The 15,885-nt window shown below is 42.8% G+C and overlaps 1 protein-coding gene across 2 annotated transcripts in view; it reads right to left on the reverse strand.

Moving 5' to 3' along the window:
* The window catches only part of ZNF423 (zinc finger protein 423), a 221,796-nt gene that overhangs the window by 153,995 nt on the left and 51,916 nt on the right, over positions 1-15,885 (reverse strand). For both annotated transcript variants that reach the window (XM_030227724.2, XM_030227723.2), the window contains exon 3: positions 1,748-1,948. In XM_030227724.2, the coding sequence (XP_030083584.1) occupies positions 1,748-1,948 (201 nt within the window). The remainder of the gene's footprint in view (positions 1-1,747; positions 1,949-15,885) is intronic.

Genomic DNA, 15,885 nt, shown 5'->3' on the forward strand with positions numbered 1-15,885 from the left:
GCTCCTTTTCATAGCACTGCTGTTACCTGTCATAACCTTACATTCCTGCTCTGGAGTCCCTATCAGCAGTGCCCACTGCCCTCTGCCATTGTGCCATTACAGCTGTTTGGGGACCACACAGAGAACCAGACCCAAGCAGACATTTGGGCTAAAAAGAGCCTCCTTTTGTGGGGCTCAGCCCCAGCACCAAGGCAGCTGTCCCAGCACAACTGAGGAGAGTGGGCAGCGACGGAGCAGTGGCCGCCCAGGGCGCTTCTTCCTTGGAAAGGACCAGTGTCCACATGGGCTGTGCACTTTGCCTTCCAGTTGGGAAAACAAGGAGTTTTCTGAATAGAAGGTTACATGTTCTTGCTTACTCCCCTGCAGCAGAGTGCCATGTGCAGAAGTCTCAGGCCAGTGCCATGGCTGTCAGCCGGCTGGGAAATTACCCTGCAAGAAGTGGCCTTTCGATTTTACGCACTTTCAAGTTTGCAGCCTGTGTAGGGCATAAATGAGAGTGCAGAGCAAGGAGCCCAGGGGGCAGGCTTAGGACTGCAATCCCTACCCAACTGCAAGCATGGGAAAAGCCCCAACATCCCTCTGTCCTTCCTCCCAGCAAGCAGATGAGAACAAGAGCAAGGAGCCCTCCCCTCTGCATGCCAGACTGAGACAAGGGAGGGTGCTCTTGGGGTGGGAGTCAGACCAAGCCAAAGCCTCCAACTGACCCTTCCTCCCTTGCTCTATTCCATCCCCTGTATTTTTTTTTTTTTTTTGGCTGATCATTTTACTTATGCCCAAAAAGGAGAGCAGAAAACACAGACTAATTACAAAACAAATTAAGTGGCCAGGAGGAATATGCACTCAGGGGAAAAATGATGGGATACTGCTGCACCAGAGGAGAAACTAACCCTTCTGTCTTCTGCCAGCCTTGACCTACCCGTCTGCCATAACAGCAACTGCCTAAAAATAATTTAGATGAGCGTGGAGGAAGACGTGATGGCAGAGTATTCAACTCTGGGAAGGTGAAAGATAAGAATCCCTGATTTAAATATGAACATATTCTGTGCTCCCCCTCCTAAGATTTTATTTAATCTTTGGTAAAATCTGCAAAGCTTTTTCCTACCCCTGTAAATCGGCTTAGCGTGCTCGGCTGAGTACCTGCTGCTAGCGCCAGCCATGCAGAGGCAGCCCTGGAAAAGCAAGGTATGCTGCAATTGTTCACACCAGTGCTCTGAGCTTGTTCTTACTTTACAGAAAGTAAAATCAAGATCAGCGTAGGCTGATGCCATCCTCACTTCCATAAAATTCAAAAGGCAATGTAATAATAACCTAGGGAGAATGCTGTATTTTTAGGGTGGGATTAAAGAACTCGCACTATGAATTTTAATCTTAGAAATCATCATGTTCTTTTAGGGGTTCAGAGGCCTTTTTTCCTGGGAATTTTGCACACTTCAGTCATTTAACTTTTTTAATCTTCCTACATTTGGAGAGAGAGGGAAAAATACCTGCCTGAAACTTCTAGCATTAAAAAACCCCACAACATTTTTGTCTAACGTAATTACTGACATATTCCAATTGGAAAGCTGTTGCTTTTATTTTAATTTTATTAAAGGAGTGAACAAAGGCTACCCAAGGCACCACAATAAAATTACATTAACTGTAAAATTACATTATTAATTCTTTAATCTCACTTGAGGCCTCAAGCTGTTGCTATGTCCAATTACCCAGCTAACCACCTGTCAGAACTGTAAAGCTAGTTTAACATTACCTCCAGGACAGTTGTGTGCCCTGTGTTCAGTCAGGTCTGCCAGTGAATCGAAGTCCTGCTGACAGTTATCGCAGGTGTAAATTGACTCATCCTCCATGTCTTCATCTTCCTCATTTCTCTCTTCCTGGCTCGTCACACTGTTCCTCTCTTCCAGGGCCCGGCTGTCCTTCGCTTCGCTCTCCAGCTCTCCTCCCAGGCCACCTGCCAACAGCAAGAACATCCTTTAAGTTTGAAAGGTCTGAAAAATAAAAGCTTTAAGAAGGATGTTGCACTTATTAAGATACATTTAATTACAGCCGCTCTCACATTATTCCCGACACCTTTCATTATATTAATGTGGTTTTTATATCATGTGGTGCAACAATTCTCAACTGTATTCTCTGCTGCTTAGTGTGAATCCTGCAAACACTCTCTCCTAATCTTCTCTGGTGGGTGTATAGCGGGAGCCTCTAACTCTGTCATATAAAGTTGTTAGTGCTTTATCACTTAACCAGATTCTCAAAGCTTTAAAAATTGGCAAGATTAATTACAGCCCGCAAAGAAAAGGCATGTGCTGAATTTTAATTCTCAATGCTCTCCTCTTCCCACCGCCCCCAAGCCCCAATATTAGTAACAACAAGTGAAAAAGATGCTCTAGCTGAATATCCCAAAGCACACACGTACCCCAGGACATGAGAGGTCTTGCTGAACTAATGAGAGGCACTTGGTTGGGCAGATGAGCCTGACATTGTGCTGACCTAGCTGAGAGCAGATGCAGTACATCTGACCTTCAGGTCTCTCCAATATTTTTTATCTTGGTCTGTGGCCAGAGTGTGGGCTAGCACATACATCTTTGCCAACACCCCCAGGTTTTTATCTGCATTTGTGCACAGGGAGACTGAGCTCTCTGACAGCTCCAGAAACTCCCCAGTGTGGTGGGCCAAGCACCACAGGGCTGTGCAGGTGGCAGCCCCACACAGGGGGCAGCTGGCTCTCCACTGGCCATGGCGGGTGAGGGAGGTTGGCAGGACAGCTGCTCCCTCCCCCCAGGACACCCTCAGTGGCCTTTGTGAGAGATAAGCTTGCAGCCACATCCTCCTGCCTACAGGACACCCCCTTAGCCACAGTGGACACCCAGATGTGCCTGAAGCCAGTCCATGCAGCACTGCAGACACCCCTTGCCTGGGCTCTCTGGAGAGGCCACAGGCAAGGGTTGTCTGAAAAATCCCTTCTAAGTCCCTGCTGCCCTCTCACCAGGGAAAGCATCCAGTATGCACACTAGCCATGGTGGCCAGGCTTTGGTGACCAGCTGAAACAGAGTTGCCTCTGCCTCTTCTGCACACAGGTTCCCCAACAGAGGTGGTACAGTCCCAGGGGCTACACCTGCACTATTTCACTTGCCTCTACAAGAACTCATGCTCTTAATATACCCTGCCAGTATGATGGAAACACTTGGGAAGTCATTCAGAAAGTGAAACGGAACCACAGAATTGCCACCAGAAGAGATCCTCACATACTGGCTGACCCCAAAAGGCCAGGAGCTGCTCTCGGCCAGGTAGGATGGAGATGCCACCTTGTTGGTTTGGGCTACATTTGGGTTTTAAGCCATTAAGGAAGGACCAGCAAACAGAGGGACGAATTGTTTCTAAAATCAGATCGGTGCCAAAAAGATTAAGGACAACCAATGCTGAGAACATGAAGCAAAGCTGAAAATAAAATTTATTAAAGACGAAAACTGGTTACCACAAGCACTGCAATTCTGACACACATGGCTAGAGCTCTGCTACCACTATCCAGCCAGAGCACATTTCATACCATCTTCTGCTCTGCACAGGGTAACATAAATCAACTGGTGTAAAACACTCTGCAGCTTTCCAAGGAGCACTCGTAACATGACGTACCCTTCCAATTGCAATGGAAATATCAAAAATCAGAGCCTGCGTTGGTGTGTGCCTCCCTCTTAGCAGTTAACTGATCTGCACATTTTCAGATTCTTTTACTGCTAAATTATACATAACTTTCTACTACAAAATTTCCATTAAGGGCAAGATATAATATTCATCTTACCAAATCAGATATGCCACTTGCACAGCGGTAATGAATTTAAGGATTTTGTTATAAAAAGTATCACTCACTAAGCACTCCATATTGTAAGTCATCATCTATACTATGTTTATTCAATAAAATGCCACTAGCTGAACCTCATGCTTTATAGACTATTCCTTAAATAAAAATGTCTTGCAATGAAAAAAACCCCACAATTCTGGTTCTCTTGTATTACTACTTCACCAAATAGTAAGTCACTTTTAGACCTATGCTAGCTTTGCTTTATTTCACGCATCATTTCATGTATATATTCAAATTATCACTTACATTTTGTCATATTTACTTGGCACACCTTTATACAGTGTCTCATTCCAGACTGCAATCACAAACATTTTAGCTCATTCAATCTTTTTAAAGCCTGTGTCCTGCAGACTTGATAGTTAATAAATCAGAATGTCAACTCTCCAGTTTTATCACAGAAACCTATAAAAAGAGTCCAAGCATATAAATGCGACCTAAAGAATTGGCACCTGCGTCCATGCTGCCTGCTGACAAAGGCCTTGGGGAAGTATTTCTGAACTGACTTTGCCACAACCTGAAGAAGAAGAAAGGTTTTAGGCAACTTTGGACAGCTTTGAGAGACCTTCACTAATATTTTTAGCAGAAATGCTGTCTTTTGAGAGTTAACCTAAAGATCAGCTGATCTGCTGAGTACACTGTGACAAATTCATCCTTGGTTTTACTCCAATACTTCGTGACTACACCAGGGATAAAGCTGCTCGACCGAGTCCAACAATAACAAATAATTTAGCACACTGCTTTAGGAAAAGTAAATTGTACAATGTGAGATAAGAAAATAGATTCCCCACTGCAAAGCAAAATTCCAGAAACATTTTTTAATTCCCTGTTGAATGGGAAATCTGATCCTCTAGGCAACTTCTCAAAAGCGTCATTGCTTGACAGAGCTGTATGTCAAATAACACAAGAGTGAAGCTTGCAGAAATTATTTAGTAAATGCAACACTGCTTTACAATGGGATTTTTTTCTGGTTTTGGCAAGTTGAAGGAATTGTACATGTCTGCCACACCTCAGTGTTACTGTCCTTCAAACAAAATGGTCTTCAGATTCCTCTGCTGAGAGCTGCACACTCCATGCTCGCCTTGCTATTACCAAACACTGCTGAGAAAAATCTGTGGTGTTTCTTGGGTTTTTGACCTTTGTCTCTACTGTTCTGACCACAGGCTGCCAGCAGGGTGTGTGGGGTGCGGGCGGCCCTGGGGAGACACTCGCTCCTTGCCCAGGGGAGCACAGCAGCCAGGGCAGTGATGGGAATGGGTGGTCCAGCCAGCAAGGAAAAGCTTCAAACGCAGCCCAGCTGCTCCCACAATGAGCTCAGTTTCCCTGATGAGGACAGCAGGCCACGAGCATTCCTCGGGAACTCATTTCTGCAGAGCTCTGTTGCAGCAGTTCACAAATTTAACCTGCAATTTTCCTGCCGGCAAGAACTGCAGGAGCACCTTGCCTGTGGGGGCAAGCACACTGCCAGAGGGGTTTGGGTCACCACGGGAGGCCAAGGTGCTGCTGGCACTACAAGCAGGGGTGGCTTTGGAGCTGGGCCTGGCTCTGAGGGGACACGTTTGTACACCACCAAGCAAAGGGGCTTCTTGGTTGCCAGAGCCAACAGGATCTTTTGCAGTCTCCAAAAATCAGTGGCTGCCTTGTGGCATCAAGCACAGATGGATACATTTACTGCCACAGCTAATTTTTAAGATTCCATTTTTAAGCCTTGGATTTCAGTGAGCTTTAGTAAGTAGTCTCTATTTAGGTTGCTTAAAAAATTCTGCAATAACCACAGTTATCAACCTGGAGGAATTTGTGCACCAAACACCACTGCGAGGACAGCACTGCACCACAGGCACACAGCTCACACTGCTGTGGTGTGCTCAGCACAAGGCTGTGGGCAAGTGCCAGCAGAAGGGAACTGCAGGCAGCACCAGGATAAATGATCACTGATCAGTTCCAAAGTCAGGGTAACACTTCAGTATTATGAGTAATTTTTTAGTGACCCTGCCATATCTAATGACGGTAAGAGAAGATACAATTTGAGAGGCCAGTCTTAAAAGTATACCTCACTCCCCAAAATGTCAGGAAACAGAGTGGGGGGGCTTTTTTGTTTTTCTTTTCTTTTTTTTTTACCCCCCCCCTCCTCTTCCCCTGTAGCACAGTGGAAGGTCTGCAGGGCTTTACACAAGAAGAATATTTTACCCTATGACCTAAACAATCTGGCCAACAGTCAGGAATATGTTATTCTAATTGCCACTAAAGTTAATGTTGTTAATGATCCTTGGTTTTTCTATACAAGCCAGTTTATGCTGTAGAAAGTTACTATTTCAAAGGAGACATAGCAAGAACTGGGAGTGTTCCTGCCTGACCTGGTGGTCCAAGGAATGTGGCAAACTTGGCAAAGCTGAAAAAGTGAATTCCCAAAGGCCCAGTTTGAAAGTTGCAGTCAGTAGAAATGCCTTCTGAGCTGTGTTCAAAACAGCTCTGTTACAGGAACAACGTGCTCCTAAAGCCAAATATTTGAAAACAGATTCAATGTACCATGTTCAGCTCAAGTCAAGAGCAGATTTCCCTTGCTTCAGTCAGCCTGGGACAGACAGCCCTGCCACCAGGCTGGGACTGTGCTTGGAGCTCAGCATGGCACAGCCTCAGCCCAGGACCACAGGGACAGCCCGGCCACAAGAGCCACAGCAAACTGCTTTGGGGCTTTGGTTGGTGGGGCAGGACTGAAAGCAGAGCAAGGCCAGAGCCAGACTGGAAAGATGCTGAAGCCTACCTACAATTTCCACTGAAACACTTGGAAATGGGTAACACCTTGCAACACATGGGCCAGAAAAAATGAAAAGAAACCAACTTCAGCTTATTTTTTCGTCTGTGGAATCAATTATGGACAGTTTAAATTTTTTATTCTGTCAACACAATACAGGGTAGGCAAGCCTTTCTATCTTTGTGCCAGTAAATTTTTTGGGGCTTTTCCTTTTTTTTTTTTTTTTTTTTTTTTAAGCCTGTGGATTTTTGAAGCTGGGACTTATTTTAAATCTAGGGCTGCTCTTAGGAACATGCTATTTTGTGCAGGGTCATGCCTGGCTTTAAATAGGTCCAATTATGGGGCTTCCATGAAGAAGCAGACACCCACTGATGCAGTGCTAGGCAGCACCTTCTATCACAGAAACTTTGCCACACAGAGCTAAGGCTGCAAAGTCACACTCTTTAAAGGACCACATAAACATCTACACCACATGGACATGCACTGCCCAGGTCTGGCAGCTGGAAGGAAAAATGTAAAATGAAGAGCAGAAAAGAGGCATCTCTTTGCTCCTCACCTTGGTCCAAACAAAAACAAACAAAGGACTATGGTTATTTCTAGAAGTTTTCCTGAGCTGCAGGACAAGTGACAAAAGTACATGGCACTGAATAAATAAAAGCTAATTGCTGGAGGAGTGATGGGTGCTGGCAAACAACTGACACCTCCTGGGGCTTGGCAAAGCCCGGCAGTGCCCACCCAGGGGCGCAGCCTTCCTGCCCTGCGGCCACAGGGCTACCCCAGCAAGACAAAAGGAAAGGAAATTTCATCCATAATTAGGAAGTGAGAACAAAAGAGACAAATGACTTAAAGGAAAAGCCTAATCTAAACGTTTGTTAGTGAATGTTTTGCTCAGCGTCAAATGCCAAATCGGTGTGGGGGAGGTTTCTACTTTTATGTGGTTTGTTACATTTTGGTATTGTCTTTAGCTCTGTAACACAGAAAGAGAGTCCAAAGTTCTCTGTACTTGTGATTAAAGAATGAAAAAATGCCAAAAAGTCACTAGTGTTTCAGTAATTAAATCACAAACAAACGTAAACTGAAAACTTCATCATAGGATGAAGTCTTGCCTTTGCTGCGTACTCCCACTCTGTGACTCCTCAACATTTCAAAAAATGTCTTTTTTAAACACTTCTATTTTGTATGTGCTACCTCTCAAAGGGCCAGGGCCCTCCTGTGAGCTGCTGTAACCTCTGCAACCATACCCACACAAAGCTGACAAAAATCTGCTCGGGCCAAACAAACCAGGTCAGAAAGTGTGGATTGCACCCCAGCCATAGGACCAGCACCAGGAATCAAAGGCAGCTCATTCCACACATCAAATCATCACTATGGGCATCAAAGGCAAGCAGGTTTGGTCCTCCATCATGCAGTGCAGCATACCACTTTCACATGGTGTCAAACCACATGTGGTAAAGAAAAAAGGTGCCTAGCTGATAAACAAAGAGCCAGAGAGGAATAATGCATGGAACGCCACAGTATATTCATGCAATGGTAAATCACATGGGATGACTACATGACAGGGCAAGCGAGCAAAGTGCAGACACACAATCCTGCTGACACTCAGTTGCTGTGCAATGCTCCTCTCAGGCTGAAGAGATCCACACATCAGATCTGGCCTTCCCTCAACAAGAGGAAAAAACAATCATAATACCAAAAAAATTATTTGGTCCAGCATGTAGTTAATGGTGTTGGCCTCCTAAGACTTACAACTTAATAAAATTGATCTCACTGCAGTACTGTAATGAAGAACAGTAGGATAAGGCTACCCTCGAACCATGAAAATTGCATATTGTTACCTCCTCGTGCCCTCCTAGGGCTGTGGCCGCTGCAGCCCCTGTGAGCTGTCATTTGTCTGCCTCTGACAGCAGCCTCCACCAACAGGCAGCAACAGTGGCTGCAAGAGCCTCTTTTGGAAAGGCAAGGGAAGAGGGAGAGTGTTCAGTGCTGGGTACCTCTGCATAATAACCCATGGGATAAAGCACAGATTACACCAGTAATACTATTTTATGTGAAGGATGTTAACAATAAAATATACAAAAGTCAGAGATTTTAGGGAGCACACATGATAAAATTTCACATCAGAGCCTTATTACACTCCAGTTTGTATTAAATCATAATCATTTCTAAGTAAATGGAAAGTTCTCAGCATTCTTCAACTTGGCAAAGAAAAACTAGTTTAGTAGGGTACAGCACCTCCTTCTATATCTGCTGGTACACACATTCTTAGAGAAAGGGGTTCCAAGCACCCCAGGAATAACTGGTGCCAGCACCAGCACTGCACCTGCTCCTGCTGGCCATGCACCACTCACAGAACTGGTGCTGACAGCCCTGCACATCCCACAGCTGCCCTTCAGCAGCTTTCTGTTAGCTTACTTACACCAACACTTCTCAGGGAAAATGTCCATCTTCCTTCAGACAGGATGCAATTTCCTCAAATTAGCAGCAGTTTAAGAAAACCTCAAGTGTCTGCCTGGAGTTTAAAGGCATGGAAAGTGGCAGGAACACACAGCAGAGGACTGGCTGCTCATTGCACTTTCCTTTGCTGTAGCAGTCACAGGTATCACACACAGAACGGGTAACACACATAAACCTCTTGCCCTACAGTGCCTTACTTCCAGCTGAGCCCACCTACTTCTCTGCATTGTTATCTCTGCTGTAGAGATACACCATACATCTAGTTAGAGATATGTATGTATGGTATAATTGCCCTGTTTTGTCCAGTGAAAATAAGACTCTGCCATCTTTGCCTCCATGCAAATCCAGCCTTGCTGCAGGGCTGTGTGTAGCAACTCCCAGAATGATGTTTATTTATCCAGCCAGTCCTGGCTCCAGCTCTCTAGAACAGTATAACCATGTACATCCAGCATCTAACCTGAAACCCACTGGCTTTGCTCAGTCAATGATTCTTACACAGCACACTCACACACACAAACTCACCCTACTACCTTGGTTTGCTTGGATCAAGACTTCCATTGTATGCATTAGTCAACATACTGGAGAAACCTTTTAATAAATGCTGTTAATTTTTTTATTGATCAAACTGTGAGCCATTTCATTTTTCATTATAGCAGAAATCTCCTATAGGAGCATTCAGATTGAGTTTCTTTATTCTGTCTCTAGAAGCATGTCACTTTTCATTATTGCTTAAAAATTAGAAAGCAGTTTCTCTGTTCCTTATGGCTTTTTTTAAGTTTAGTTACTGAAGGGTTATTAAACTTGGAAAATATACAGACAGGCATAATGTGATGAATAAATTCCTCACTGTCTCTAACCAACTTTAACACTAGCTTTTTCTATAATTTTTTAGGTTTATTTTCACTGAAAGACTGCCTGTAATTATTACTCATGTTCTCCCCAAACACTTATGTTACTAAAGTGTGAAATGTCTTCTAACACAAAGACAGTTCTCTGGGAAGTAATTACGAAAATGCATTCAGGGGCAATAATTTTATATTAACTGTCAGCAGCATACATCTTCTGAAAAGGCACTTGTTATGAAGGAATTATTTGTGTGGAATTTGAAGGCACTGAAGGCAAAGGAAAATTGCAGAAACACATTAAACTGAAACTCCAGCTCCCTCATCAAGGGTCAGTTTATGTTTAAATCATTACTTTGAAGGCAACCCCACACCTTCCAGAGAGTCTATTAGAAAGACAATTTCAATTTATGCACAAATTGGACACAGTCTCCAGTTTTTGGAGTGAAACAATTTTCACCCTCTTTTTAAGGAAATTTCTAAGCAGCTAATCGAAAGAGATATATCTGAAAATTATGGACTTCTATTAACCTTTCACTGATGACACTAAAAATACTTGCTACTGATTTATGGGCAGTAACAAAAATAGTGGCCTCAAAACTGACCAAGCACATTAAAAAGATATCTGTGCCTGTAATGGCTGCAAGAAAAGATTTAATGAGTATTTCACAGTAACTTTTAGCCTAGAGGCCAATCCTTCAGTCCTTAGGAAGGTGAAATAACTCAGTGAAAGGTTTTTAAAAAGTAAAACCCAACAACAGTGGTTAAGCATCACATCATTTTAAAAGTGTTTTTTAAAAAAATCAAATAAGGAAATCATATAAACACCACCAAACAGTAAAATTTCCTCTTAATCATAGCTGCAGGTAATGTTTCAGCCTTTCTAGTGCTTTTACTAAAATGATTTAGATGTTACTATGCTATGTGACAAATGCACTTACACACCGAAAAGCGGACAAAGAGCTGAGTTATTATTATTTATTTGCATGCAAGCAGCAGTGGGATTGTACTTTATAGTGTTAACAGCACATAGTGTTTATCAGCTCTTCAGTGTTTGGCAGCCAGTTTAACAGGATAAATATGGGATGTAAACACTTTCCCGACACAAAAAGCATTGTAAGTGAATCTTAGGGAATGCAAGGAGAGGCAGAGAGGAGAGCACTCCAGAGTGTGCCAAAGTGTGTGGCTGGAGCAGCACCCAGATGTGGGACACTGCCCAGCCACTGACCACGGCCACCCTCAGGGTGCCCTCCCCAGGCCAGGGAGCTGTGAGGAGGGCAGCACCCCCTTTTACTCTGGGGCCTCCTCCTTGGAAAGGACAGGCTCACACAGCCCTGCAGATCTGCTTTGTGCATCTCTGTGGCATCCAAATCAGAAAACATGTTTGCACCCAAACTGCTCGACAGCCATCTGCAGAAGACTCTATCCACTTACTCAAGATATGTGATTGCCATGCAGCACATTATCTGTCTCTGAAAAAGAATGCTGCTGTCCACTTCCAGATTCCAAACATGCATCTGAATGGGAGTAGCTGCCACCTTCAGTTCAATAATGAGGTTCAAATCAAATCAGACTTAAAATCCACTTTAGATGCATGCATTTTAGATATAAAATTCATTCATATGCACAAAGAAATTAGAATGCAGCAAGTATTAACTTCAAAGAGAAGTGCACTTCATCATAAAAAAGCGCTTTTCTCTTTCACATACAACTGCTAAATAATATTGACCATCGTACTCTAATAAATACATTTAACTTTTCAGAAGAAAAATGGCACTTAAACTTTATTTAGGCATATGAATATTTTAATAAAACTCAACTTATTGTTTTTCACATCTTTGTTGAAGAAAAGTGTTCTGTTTCCAGCAGTTCTATGGAATTCCACTCACAGCTAACATGGGACTTCTTAATCACATTTTAATCCGTGGGCATGACAAACCCTTTCCTTTCTTTGAGGAAATGGTGTGAGAGATTTTCTTTTTTTCTTTTTTCTTTTTGTGGTTTTTCGGTTGTTTGGCGCTTTTTTACTTCAAGGTAAAGCCAGATATCTGCAAAACTTAAATCTATAGCTCCCTGGACAGACAGAATATTCAGAAGTCTTAATAAAATTCACATGTGGCTTGTTATTGCAGCTGCATATCAAATGCAAAAATAAGGTATTGACTGGTTCTGCTCAAAATAGCAGCTGCTGGAACTCTTTATTAAAATAAACCTGTTGATTTTCAAAGAGAGAAAAATTACAGATGATGTAATTTACCATAAGCGATAAATGCCACTACGTATTTTGATGTCCCTTCGCCTAATTTAAAATGCAGATTCCTTTATTGTTCCTCCATAAGGTCCAGGACTTTGAACTGGCCTTTCTGCAGGAAGTTCTGGTCTTGGAGAATTCATGTCTGCAGTGTACAGCCCTCAATGTATGCACACAGGAGCAAGATTTAAGCAGAGCAAGGACTCCACACAAAAATACCTTCTTAGGCCCCTGAATATATTTCATTTCAAAATGCACTTTTCCCATGCTTGAAATATGGATTTGTTTAAATTTTTTGCTGAAAAGGAATGTCTTTTACAAAACAAACTGGTGGGATCCTACAGGTAGGATCCCACCAGTTTGTTTTGTAAAAGACATTATATATTCCTTTTACTCTATAAAAACCCCAGAACATTAGGACTGAGAGAGTAAGAGAGCCCTCTGCAAACTGTCAGGAACTAAGGGGTGGATCAACACAGAGGGGAAAAGCGGAACAAGAGCAAAAAAACATTTTGAGGTAGGAAGAAAAATACACAGAGGCAAATTAGAGAGAGCAATAATTATTTCACTGACCTTCTCATGGGTCTTGGTTTGCTCAGAACCTGCCTGGATCATTTTCCATTGGGAATGACAAATGTGTGGCTGAAGAAGCACAGAAGGGACCCACTTCTGCAAGAACTGTGCCTGGAAGTCTTCAAAACTGTGATTAAAGACTTGAGAGGCTTCAGTGGGGCCAAGTTGGTGGAGTTAGCTTGTCAGGTAAAGCTCCTGCTTTTATCCAGGGTACAGAGGGTTGAATCTGGACCACACTTAGTTGTGGGGTTTATGGCCTGATCAAATACCCAACATCACCTCCAGAGGAAAAAAAACCCTCACTGACTTTCTCTATACAAATCTGGCTTGCTCTGGGGAAAAAAAAGGTATTTCAAATGCACCTGAGGAAAAAGACACATTTTCCCAAACACATGCTTAAGTCTCTCTCTAACCAGTTACTGCTGGCCGAGGCTCATGCCACTGCTCAAGGGGAGCCTTCCAAGCTGGGCACTGCTAGCACAGAGAGTAGAAACTGGGAAAAGAGCACATTTACACTGCTCCATCTATGGCTGGGAGGAACATCTGTAGGTAGCCCAAGTGATTTAGGGGGCTAATACTCACAAGTGGCAAGTAAAAACCCATGAAATTGGAAATTAATGAGAGTTAGGCACCTACGTGTCCAAATGGCTTCAGAAGAGCAGGGCTTGCAAGCTTTCACAAACATTACCCTCAGGTCTCGTTGTGCATCTCTGTACAACCAAGCACCAGGCTGGGCACCATGTCTTGGTGCAGGGATTCAAACCACAGCAAAAGAATTCAGTTAATGAAGGTGAAAAAAAGCAACTGTTATAACAAGTTCTCAACCAGAAAAGAGATAAGAAAATCATACTATGCAGCACAGGAGAGGGTGTTTAACAGGTGGCCAAGTTATTAGAGAACCACTGGATTTTACAGATACTTCCCTCCCATGTGCCCCTGGGCAGCTCCTGCTGCACAAACACACACTGAACCTGCCCAGCAGATACACCCAGGAGATCACCACAAGCCAACAAGGGATGACTCAGGAAGTTTCCCGCCACTTCCTGCTCCTTCTCTCTTCCCTGGGCTTAAAATGAGTGATTTTGGGCCGTGGGCTCCGTTAAATTTCAGTTTGTGTTAAAACAAGCCCACACACAAAAAATTAATGTACCTCAGATTTCTTTCTAATTTCTTTCCTTAATAGTGAACTCTGAAGTCCTACACGTTTCACTTGACAAAGCCATTAATTCAGTAATTTCACATAATTAAATCGAGCAAAGCAGAGTATTTAAATTGGAGCTAAGTGAAATATACTTCTGTGCAGCTCATGCTGTTAGAATTGTGCTGCATGCTATTCTGCTGCTGCTCATTTATTAATTTAGGATCGGCTGAAACGTGACACTGTGTAATAAGGAATTCACTGGTTTCAACAGTATTAGATATTTAAAAAAAAATTAAAAATCACAGAGGACAATGTATCAAGCACCAAATGAAATAAATTAATCCCTTTGAATGAGCCCTCAGCAGAGCACTTCTGCACCCAGCTGAAACTGGCACCCAGGTTTGCACCTTCCCTGTGATAACTAATTTCTGGGTAGAGGTTTTTTTATCCCTGGAATAACCAGTGAGCTGCACTCGTCCACCAGTGTGCTGATCCTTTTAGCAATGACAACACTTTTTTCCCTAATATCATCCTGTATTTTTTCTTCTAGCCCTATGTGGTAAAGAAAGTGTGAAAAGACATTTAAAAGACTTATAGCTAAAATGACTTTAAAGTTGGGTGTCTCTCAGCCCCTCCTCTCATTCAGCAGTTCCCAAGTGTCAGAGCAGAAGACACCAGGAGCTGGAAGAGCCCTTGGATCTACCATGACAACAATGGATGGCAAAAAAGAATAAAAGGACAGATAAAAACTGAAGTTCATATTTTTTGCTCACAAATGAGTAATAAAGGTGAAGAAATTAAGACGGCAAATAATCCAAATAGTGGAAATACTTTAAGTAATTAACAAAGTCTCTCCAGAATATAGTGGTGTTGTTTTGATTTTCTTTTTTTTTTTTTCCATCAGTGCTTTCTGCTTCTCAAATTTCTCATGAATTATCTTAATTGGGCTCTTCCAGGTAGGCTGGAAGTTCCTCCACTTCTTCCTGGCCTCGAAGGACACCTGTGAGAGGGGCAGCTCTGGCCTGCTCATGATAGCCCTCACCAGATACTGCTCATAATGAGCCGCTCCCACTAATGAACAAGGGGGGGCTAGGGGGAGATATTGTTGCTGTTGTAATTAAGCTTGTGAAGAGTTTATTTGGAGAGAAATTAGATTTATTTACATGCTGCTTTGTTGCTGATGAAGCACCAGCTATCTGGGAGAACTTCTAATTAACCCTAATTTAGTTGATGTGCTCTTTAGCAGCCCCATTCCCTGTGTACTTTGCTAAGGTAAAAAGTAGTAACTGCAACAAAATTCTCCTTTTTTTAAAGAGGCACTTTTTTTGGGAGGAACCTACTCCCCAACTTTTTTTCCTTACATTATGGAATTTGTTTTAGTTGCTGACTGGCAGGAAGACAGACAACTTGATGCTACTCCATGGCTTTTTCAGCAGCCTGTGGTGGGTGCAGAAAAAGGGGTTAGGGGTTTGTTTTGGACCCTTCCACTGCTCTTGCAGCCATCACAGCCAGGAGCCTGTTTTTAACTCTTCCACTCCCTACGTTCTTGGCCAGTTATGCTGTCTGGCCACAGAATTCATTAACCAGACAAGGTTTTAAATTATTTAATTACAGGATCAAGCTAAAAATCACTTAACTTTAAGGATGTCTTTTATTTAATAGTTCACTCTCAGCTCTGCTGCTCTTCCAGTGCCCATGGTGTAGCTATTCTGTGTTGTTTGCAACTCAGAAAAACGTTTAAAATACAACAGGCTTACAACCTCATTTAATACAAAAAAAAAAAAAAAAAAACCAAAAAAAAACCCTAAAAAGTCTCCATTTTTTAAAAACCGTTTTGGAGGAAGAACAACACCAATTCTTACTTAATTTCACACACACAACACCATGAAGCTCCACTTTTTGGAATGAAGGGCAAAGAATGAAACATAATTTATTTCTGTTATACAGAAGCATCTATGCTTTTTCATCACAACACAAACCCTGAGATTCAAAGAGCATTTGCAGAAGTGATATCCCTCATGT

The sequence above is a fragment of the Serinus canaria genome, chromosome 11, assembly GCF_022539315.1.
Source record: "Serinus canaria isolate serCan28SL12 chromosome 11, serCan2020, whole genome shotgun sequence".
NCBI lineage: Eukaryota > Metazoa > Chordata > Aves > Passeriformes > Fringillidae > Serinus > Serinus canaria.